Source organism: Nymphaea colorata, chromosome 2 (assembly GCF_008831285.2).
Source record: "Nymphaea colorata isolate Beijing-Zhang1983 chromosome 2, ASM883128v2, whole genome shotgun sequence".
Classification (NCBI taxonomy): Eukaryota; Viridiplantae; Streptophyta; class Magnoliopsida; order Nymphaeales; family Nymphaeaceae; genus Nymphaea; species Nymphaea colorata.
In genome coordinates this window covers 30,372,444-30,382,198 of record NC_045139.1, presented here as the reverse complement: position 1 = coordinate 30,382,198, position 9,755 = coordinate 30,372,444, and the positions used below count along the sequence as shown (strand labels likewise).

Here is a 9,755-nt window from a genome sequence, read left to right as displayed (position 1 = left end):
ATTGATAACAAACAGTTTCATAAATTTATCGAAAATTGTGCCCTTGAGACAAATTCATGGAATAGTTTCTTATTGTTTCCATTGACAAAATTACCCTTTATAAAAAAAACATGTTGAACCCATTAAGGAGGCATTTTAGTTAGGGAGAAAAGTTCCTTTATGTGTATTTGCTACCCTGATGTATGCTGTATGTCTAGAGATAATAAATCTAGAGATAATAAATTATGATCGGACCTTTTCAGGAACACTAAGTGACTGTTTCATAAATCTACCCCAAAGATTGGAGAAGATTCATTCAACATTAAAACTAGATATCCACAAATCCGTCACAATCTTTATGCAAAATTCATGAAACACTCGCAAGTTGTTCTATGTGCCAAACGATCACATATGGATAACATTTTGTTTGAACATACAAGTTGTTAGGGAAAGAGATAAAGCTTAATTAGAGGTGCCGGCCTTTGAATTTCTGATTTTGGCCAAGCTTTGTTCTTGGTGGAAAAGAAGCTTCCCAACCCAAGTTGGCAGAGAAACTAATAGGTGGAAAGTGAGTGTTGTTGTGACTATTTGAAACTTGTCTGCATCTGCCGACATATCTATATGTATGTGTGTGTGTGTGTGTGTGTGCATGCATCGTGCTTTACTCGTTTACATTTTTAATGTGACTTTCGGTTCATGCATGTAACGGGTTTGGATCTGAAATATCTGAACATATGAGACATCGGATCCGGTTGAGTTTAGGGTCACCGAGCCCACATGATCAATTTTGAAGTTTTGTGATTTAATAAATTGTTTCTTGATTTACTACGTCATTTACTTAGTTAATTTCTTGTGCATAAACTAATCTATTCCATAAACAAACTGGAGACTCCTACTGCGTTTAATCAGTTCGGAATCAAATAATTGATTATTGAACTCTTCTTTTCTTCCTTGAAATATTATCATTTTACGGCTGCAAGGTTGGAGCATAATGACAATCTTGCTCCTAAATTTTATTTTAACCAAAGTGCATAGTTTGTCATAATTCGGTAGGTTTATATGCTTTAAACCTCATTTAAAACAAATAAAGGGAAAAGAGGTTGAATTATCAAATAAATGATCAACATAGATATGATGATCAACAACAAGCTGAATATGAATTGAAACACACACACACACACACACACACACACATATATATATATGGATTTTTTGAGCAACAGAATACAAAGAAAACATTACACAAATTAATGGGTCGTTGTAATTTAAGATTATTACATGTAGATGCTTTCAATGCTACAAACTAAATAAATGTAAATAAAAGCTGGTTATCATTAATAATATTGAAAGGAAAATGAAACTTGCTGTATCTGACTTGCGTTGATCATGTGGGCTTATGGCAAGAAGACTCGACATCTCATGCGAGGAGAGAAGAAGGAATTGAAGATGAGGATCAGCATCCGGTAGCCATGCAGGAGCCTTGAAACCCTTCGAACAAGTTCGGATTTATTGATCCTGTCCATTGAAACACAGAATGCATCACACATCAAGACATTGTTATTATTTTAAATGCCTATAATGCATCAAACTCTCTCTCTCTCTCTCTTCCCCAAGCATTGAGGCCCAAACAAATATTAAGTTAAATACTCGAACCGAGTAGTTAGAGTAATCTCCTCAAATGCATGTTTAAATAAGAGTGGAAGAGTTTAATTTCAAAGTACTCATGCAAAAAATTCTATGCATTTGTTCTAATATAGCCGTAAGTTCTTACTCGTCCACAACCTAATTAAGTGGTTATAGAGATGCAAAGCAGATGATTTAGATGCAAATCAGCTCGACTATGCTCGTTCGATGGCCTGTACTTAGAGTGGCTGTTTACACAAGATGATCCTAATTGAGTAAGTAAATTTTATGTTTGCTAAGTCCAAATTTGATTATGGATGTGCGTGAAGCTGTTTATGCATGCCCACATAGATTTATAATTAATTAAGTCAAAGAAAGTCCCACTAGATTGATTTTCAACTGCATAAGGGATGTGGGTTCCGAGTATATATATATATATATATATATAGAGAGAGAGAGAGAGAGAGAGAGAAAGATTCGTTACTGCTAACGGTAGCTATGGGAGGAGTAACTTTAGTATCATATATAGTTTTGATCGTTCTTCACATTCTGTTTTGAAATTAATCAACTATTATTAGATCGTCTAACTACAAGAACATACAAGTAGGCATACAAGACACATCAAAAGTCTGTAAGCTGCAATTCTCTATTGCTTCAAGTCTCTGAAAATCATGTTTTTAATAGAAAAAGAGGGAGATCCAGGTACTGTATGTTCACGTTCATATACGTTTGTGACACATTGCTACAAAAAATTATACGTATGACCCTACTACTACACACACACACACACACACACATATATATGAGACTTTATGGTTCTATATTCACCTGCGTTCCCTGTAATCAATGAGGTGCGCCATCAAGATATCGAATTTGTAATCTTCGGAGTAATGTCGAAAGAGTTCTCTTGCGACCAACATGAAAGCTCGTGATTTGAATCGTAGTTGTTCATTGGTCATCCTACCATGCAAGAAAAACGGAACCAAAAGTATTGATCAACAATATTGATCTTGCTATGTATCTTCCGAAACCGATTTACGAAAAAATAAATTCAAGAAACAGAAACCTTTTTGGAAGCCACTGATTAGTTTTCATCAAAGAAGCTGAGGATATTAATTTTTCTTTTGCCCATAGTTCATTTCGTTATCGAGCATGGTAGACTTTCTTTTGAAAGAAAAGCTGAAACGTAAACTCTTGGTGCAACGTAAAAATTAAAGCACGAGTTTCGAGTTAGAAGAAAACACCAATGCACGAGAAAGAGAGAGGAGCAGAAAGAGAGAAAGAGAGAGGGAGAGCTACCCTTGGGATCGACGAACGAGCCTGTGAATTCCCGGACGTCTGGCGCTTCTTGGTCGCCTAGGCATCCTGATACTTACTTGAGAATGCAGAGATGGGGAGAGAGAGAGAGGGGAAGGGAGAGACACAAGGAGAGAGATAGAGAGAGAGCGAGTTAGAGAGAGACAGAGAGAGATCAGAGATAGAGAACTTATAAATGCAGCTTCTTGGGATCTTGATCTGTTATTCTATCTTGGGGCCTTCACAAACCTTCACCTTATCTTAAACATGATCAGTCACTGTATATAAGAATCATCACGCTCTTGTAGTCTTGTTTATGTTCATTTCTGCATGTTCTTGTTCGTCACAAGAGCCCTTTCTTCACAGATTTTGCTAATTAAAAGGGAAATGCAGCATGTTGCCTCATCATTATAAACTTCAGTTAATCGTATATCTTTCCAAATATCAATGCAAATCCCCATTTCTCAGAAAGGGTCTCTATTGGTTTCCACTCAAAAGCATTTTTGAAACTTTGGAAAAATGTTAATATTTATATATGTAAAGTTTTCCGATTATGAGCCCTTGACAATTCCCCGTTCCAGAAAAAAAAAAAAAAGACGCCTAAAAAACAAACTGAAAGCTTAAAAATAAAAAAATCACAGTACAAGGATTCTATATGTAATACACTATCGGGCGGTTCCCCTTTAAAGTTTCAATTTATTCCAATGTACGCAAGCTGACCTCTTAAATACCACAGAACAGTTGAAAAAATGAACAGCAGATGCTGTGTTATTCTATACTTGGTTCGCTTTTTTCCGTTAATCGAAGGGAGCATGAGACAGACTTCTAAGACTTCTGGCAGGACCTAAACAAAATGGTGGGTTGGGTATTCATGCTCATCCCCATTATAGTCATAATATAACTTCTCTCCTTTGGCTATGCCTCGCAAAGTCACCAGCAGAACTCTGCACTCGCCGTCGACATCATACCTCAGGCACTTAACGTTCTGCCTCTTTCTGCTGCTCCTGAATCAAACACAGAAAACCTCAGTTACCAAAGACTAAAGAACCAAATGAAGATCCAACATTGTTAGCTTCACAAACTGTGACACTTCTGTGGCTTACTGAGACAGATTCCAGGCATTCATAGGCAACAGAGAACAAAATCCGGAGATGTTCATCTAGATTCTAATCTTGTTGATGCACCTTGTGACCTGATGTGCGTTCTCTCAAATTTTGAAGCAGCAGAAAGTTTCTTGCTGCATTAGAGACACCAAACGGAGAAGGGGACATGTACTTACTCCAAATAATTGTTGATTCCGTTGATGAAACGCGCAATATTTGCGCGTTTATCCGGGCAGATAACTAGACTTTTTGACGGATCTGCAGCTAAGAGGAGGGTCATCATGCTGTCTCCATCATCATACTCTCTGTTGCTCAAGTAGTCTACGTCGCCCACGTACTCAGCAAGAAGGGTCATCCCTTTGATGAAACTATCTGCCACAACAGTAAACCTGGCAGTGGATCCATTGATTCACAGTCATATGCCGTATCACTAGATGAATGAAAGGCAAGGAAAACGATATGTATAGATTCCAACGACAGAGAGGGACAAGTAGAGGATGAACTTTTGCCTAATAAAAAATAGAACTGAAAAACATATAAAACAGAGGATGAAGCTTTGAGTTTTACCCTTCATATTCATCGAAAGAAACCATTAAAGGGGGGCATTCCCCTCTCGCAATCATCTCATTGCAGAGATTCAAGGTTTCTGCATCTTGCTTGTGGAGGACCTGCAAGAAGCAGAGTGCGCCAACGCCTTTGTTTAGTCAGGTTCAAATACAAAAAATTGTACATATATATATATATATATATATATATATAATAAACACACCACCCAATACAATGCATCGGGTAGTGTGAGAGGCAATCCACAAATGCTATATATATGGAGTTCTCAAACTTTATCACATAGTCATCCTTATTAATAATCCTTATGAATTTATTTGCATTTTTTTCTTTTGTAGGTTTTCTAAATATGTCCATATATATATATATATATATATATATGGACAGAAAATCTGCAAAACTAGTTCCATTGTGGGTTTTCTAAATGTCCATAATCATCCCCATTACTGTGTTTAAATTCATTTTTTGGGTTTTTGTAATATGCTTTTTTTTTCTCATTGTTTGGCAGGTGCAACCTTGTACACAAGGCGTGTGTGAGGGCAGAATCATGTCAGATGTTAGTTTTCAGAGATTTGGGATCCAACTAGCGTCTTATGCGTTCTCTTCTGTCACAGGGCGATAGAAGATAAGGAGCATCTATTTCTAATTGTAAAATTGCAAGGAAATGTTGAAGCTTTGTGAAGAAAAACCTCCAGCAACCTCCTCCTAAAGTAATGAATATCAAATAGGGGCTGAAATGGTGGAAACTATGGAAAGTAACCTATCACTTAGTGATATGGTATCTTTGAAAGCTCAGAAATGAGAGGAAGCATGGCTCAAACCAGTGTTAATATTAACTTCAGTTGGTTAAAGTTGGAGACACATCGCTTGGAGGAAGCACAGCCCAGAGTTTAACTTGTCAAGGTTAATCTAAATGCTTATAAAATTATTTTTTTAGCTGCTTTTCATATAGAAAAATACTGCATGCAAGTGCTTCTGTTGGCTCAAATTTCTAGCTTTGTCATTCGAGAAAGTTATATGTTATGACTCCTAGCAAGGAATCATGTGTTATCAAGTGAAAAGGATCAAAATACATGTATTGGTTAAATATAGACCCTCCTCGTATAAGGGCAAACGTAAAGTCTAGTCCGGCCCAACCATATTATGGGGAAATGCCTTCCATTTAATCAACAGGGGGCCCCTTTGAAATTTTCAACATAATATATAACATCCTTCATTTGTGGAGTCCATGAACATATCTTGATATCTTGTATAAATATTTGCATTTGTCACTTCCATGGTTAGGGTTCGGCCTAGTGGACGCTACACAGAACCCAGCCAGGGTTAGGGTCCGGCCCATCCCAGTTGCGGGTTCAAAAATAAAAGATGAAAATGTCGTTAACCGAGTGCTGTGGACTCACTTGTATGCGCCTAGGCTCGAGGGAGGCACGGTTGGCGGAACGAGCGGCCACGCCAAGGGGCAGGTAGGTGAGCTGATTGCAGAACTCGGCGCCTACTGTGGTGAGGGCGGTGGCCAGGGAGGCCAGCTGCTCCAGCCTCCTGTGGGCATCCTCCGTCGGCTGGAATGGTAGAAACTTCCTCCTCTTCTTCCTCAGTGCCAGCGGCGCCGCCCTCCTCCGCCTTTTTGTAGTCTCTACCATTATCACCACCACCACCACCACCAATCGTATATAAATTGTTCATTCAATTGAATCAATTTTACATGATACTTGTAACAAAAATGCATTTGCAACTATATATGTATCATAAAAATTTCTAAACATGCACCCACGCCAGATCTGGATTTGGGAAAACGAGATGTTGTAAACTAGGATGTGGTAAGACATTTACTGATGAACTTACGGGTCAGAGGAAAGTTAAGGCAAATACTAAATGCGTTTGAATTTCGACCACTTATCCAGACAAAACGAGATAACTCGGGAAATTGCATGGTGGAGAGAAGAAAATTGAACCTCCTAATCATCCCGTTCCTCGTCCGTTCACCAGAAACTCTTAAAGCAGACGAATGAAAAATAACCAGAACATTCTTCGAAAATCCGAACAGAAGCAGACCTCCTGCTAGAGATATTCACCTTTCTTTGGCTTCAGGTCGTTAATCGGTCGACTAATGCCGAAAAAATCAATTATTTTTGTTTGACTCGACGGAAACTCTGTTCAGATAAAGAAAATACTTGATCTGCTCAGAGATGATTAAAGAAGAAGAATAAGAAAAAGAAGAAACCGAAGGGAATCAAGGTGGGGATAAAGGTGAACCTTTAATCTCCTTGTTGGTGGTGCATGACGGGCAGAACCACCGGCCATAGGCCACCCTGGCAACGATCGGCAGCCGGCAAGACAGACGGAATCCTCTACCACACTTATCGCAGAAGAGGAGCTCGGCAGCCGGCAGCCCGGAGCCGCGCTCCTGGCACCAGATGCCGCCGTAAGTAACGGCTCTCCAGCAGTCAGATGGCGAGCTTGCCGTCATCATACTCGCCTCGGTGGCCGTGACGCCGGCCTGCAGGTGCCCTTTGTGAAGGCGAAGGGCAATGGAGCCATGGCTGGTGCTTTTTATAGCCTCATTTCACCATGGGGGCAAATCTGGGAACTTGAGATATCTATGCCTTCAATATTTGGCGGGAGATTGTCTTTCCTCATTTTGGGCGCTTGGCTGCGTAGCCGTTAGAACTGAGGATGGGCTAAAATTACCTAAATACCCATCTAGGTATGTGCCTGTGAACTTCCTTGTGACTTCTTTCTACTGTAATGTTAGAAACCTAAAGAAGCTAACCAGTTAAGCAAGTTAAAGTTAGTCATGCTACTATTTATGGCATGCTTCTAGAGAGAGAGAGTCGAACTGCACCATGAACAGAAAATTAACCTTCATGGAGTTATTAGATTCCTAGCTAAAGGTTTTCCTTTAGTGGTAGAGGTTCAAACTTATAATTGAGGCTCTTGGTTTCACTCCATGCTGACATGATTGTTGTTTAAGAGCAATGTACAGCTCAGTTATTAGTGATCTGTATTGGCTGATTCCCTCATCTTGATTGATCGATTATTTGCTTCTCTAAATGTGTTTTTATAAGATAGTTACAACCATTCAGCCTATCCAGAAGGGTCATGTTGTATGATCATTTAGTAGACATGGATAACTTGTTTATGTGTGGTTTTACATCTTAAGCTATTTTAGAATGTCACTAACATTTGACCATGATTACCAAGAGAAAGAGTATTTAACAATGAATGCACATACATTGAGTTATTTAATGTTGTAGGAGTTGTTCGGTGCTCATGAATGCTAAGTGCGTATGTAATTGGGCTTCTGACTGTAATTATCTCCTGAAAGTGTTTGTGCAAAATCTTAAAAGACTTAGAAATATGATACCAATGAATGAAAGGGGCATTTTTGTAACTTATGCCAATTTTGTTAATGAAACGCGTTCGACACCGCGCGCGAAGACTATTTTGGCTTTATCAAAGATGTAATGTAAATATGATTATACAGCTATGCATATTAATTGTACTACCTCAAAAGTTTGGTCTCGCATTGAAGATTGTGAGAAATCTTAAAGTGGTTATAATGGAGCTGGTTAAGTGTTCTGGTTCCTAACTTTTTAGTGCTAGAATCGAATCAACTAGGAGGGAGGTTGTGATCAATGAAACCAATAGTCCAAACCTCATGTGCGAGCGAGCCAGATTGTTATAGTAGTATTAGAGCCGGTTCACCACTTGGACTTGGGAAGAGACACGTGCAGACATATGTGTCTTAAAGGCATAGATTATACAGCCCCAAAAATTTAGTTTTGCATTAAACATTATAGAAATTTTCATGGGCTTATAAGGTGGTGAGTTAAATGATCGATTGCCATGTTTTCTAGTTTTTGGAGGCTGAAACCGAATCTACTATGGCTGGGCTGGGATCTACCAAACTAGAAGCTCGAGCCCAGTGTGAGAGTGGACCAGGTTGTCACATTAATTACTAATAACCTTAGATATGAATAAAAAAACAAATGGGTAATTTTATTTGCTAAGTTTCTTATAACGAATGGGCATCGTGTAGCAGACAGATTTAGCAATAGTTACCATGTACAGTCATATACAATTGCCTTGAATATATGGCAAATAGAACAAATCCCGTAGTAGATATTGATCCACAATATGCAAAACGTATACAAATTATAATGAGTTTCAAGTAGAATAGTTGTTTCGTGATAGAGTGTTTGTATTATTGAATTTCCTTGATAGCCATACATTCTAGGTTATCCATGCTAAAACTAGACTAATTTTTCAGTTTGCTGGCTCCCAATCCTCCCCTACCTAGCTGCTAAAAATTAGCTAAAGGCTAGCACAAGTAGTAGGATACCAACATTTATAAATCTCTCAAGGGTTCTCAATATCATCAGTGTGAAACTTTGATTAGTCTTCTTACATAAGGTGTCATAATCGCTTTCCCTAAGGTATACATACATACATATATATATATATATATATATATATATATATATATATATATATATATATATACCAACATTTATAAATCTCTCAAGGTTTCTCAATATCATCAGTGTGAAACTTTGATTAGTCTTCTTACATAAGGTGTCATAATCGCTTTCCCTAAGATTATATATATATATATATATATATATGTATGTATATAAGTCACTAAGTTATGTTTAACTTAGTTCTAATATGAAGCGTAACTGCCTATTCTAAAGCTAACGTAAGTGGCCCACCCTATTGGTGGACTTTGGTTCTAATACAAACCAAAATTTTCTGGAACTTGTTCACAATACGTTTAATGTAAACTTATCTGCAATAACAGTTGAGCAGATGAAAAGAATTTCATGATTCAAATAGCTAGGCAGATATGGTGATGGAGAACACACGAGTCTTTTAAAATCTACCTGCATATTTTTCCTCAAGCGTGTATTCGAAAACTTTCATGCTCGTATATGGTTATACACCAATACTTCCCATCGCAATATTACGATAGACAGACTATTTGTCATTTCATGTAAAAATGCATATGCCGTTTGTGCCACAATTTGTCTCATATCAAACAGATAACTACATTTCATTTGCAATCACAATTAATTAAGATAACCTACTGCGCAAGTAAAGCCACAAAATAATTAATTCATTGTTGCTACATGTAATAGTTCACGACAGCTCAACAAAAAATGAGAATTATCCATATTTTGGCCAAACTTA

General features: G+C 37.9%; 1 protein-coding gene across 1 annotated transcript; it reads right to left on the bottom strand.

Annotated features, from left to right (window-relative positions):
* Positions 1 to 3,742: 3,742 nt before the first annotated feature.
* Positions 3,743 to 7,032, bottom strand: LOC116247550 (histone-lysine N-methyltransferase ATXR6-like). The gene is made up of 6 exons (XM_031619724.1): positions 6,819 to 7,032; positions 6,638 to 6,715; positions 5,966 to 6,198; positions 4,569 to 4,669; positions 4,178 to 4,390; positions 3,743 to 3,902 (listed from the first exon to the last, which is right to left on the bottom strand). The coding sequence occupies exons 1-6, from the start codon at positions 7,030 to 7,032 to the stop codon at positions 3,743 to 3,745; spliced, it is 999 nt and encodes a 332-aa protein (XP_031475584.1).
* Positions 7,033 to 9,755: the final 2,723 nt, after the last annotated feature.

Bases quoted from the DNA above. Each gene is read 5' to 3' on its own strand.
- LOC116247550 (XM_031619724.1), bottom strand. From the start codon at position 7,032: ATGACGGCAAGCTCGCCATCTGACTGCTGGAGAGCCGTTACTTACGGC. The intron at 4,670-5,965 runs GTGAGTCCACAG...TGCTTCTTGCAG, and splicing joins TCGAGCCTAGGCGCATACAA to GTCCTCCACAAGCAAGATGC. The intron at 3,903-4,177 runs GTAAGTACATGT...TGTTTGATTCAG, and splicing joins GGAATCAACAATTATTTGGA to GAGCAGCAGAAAGAGGCAGA.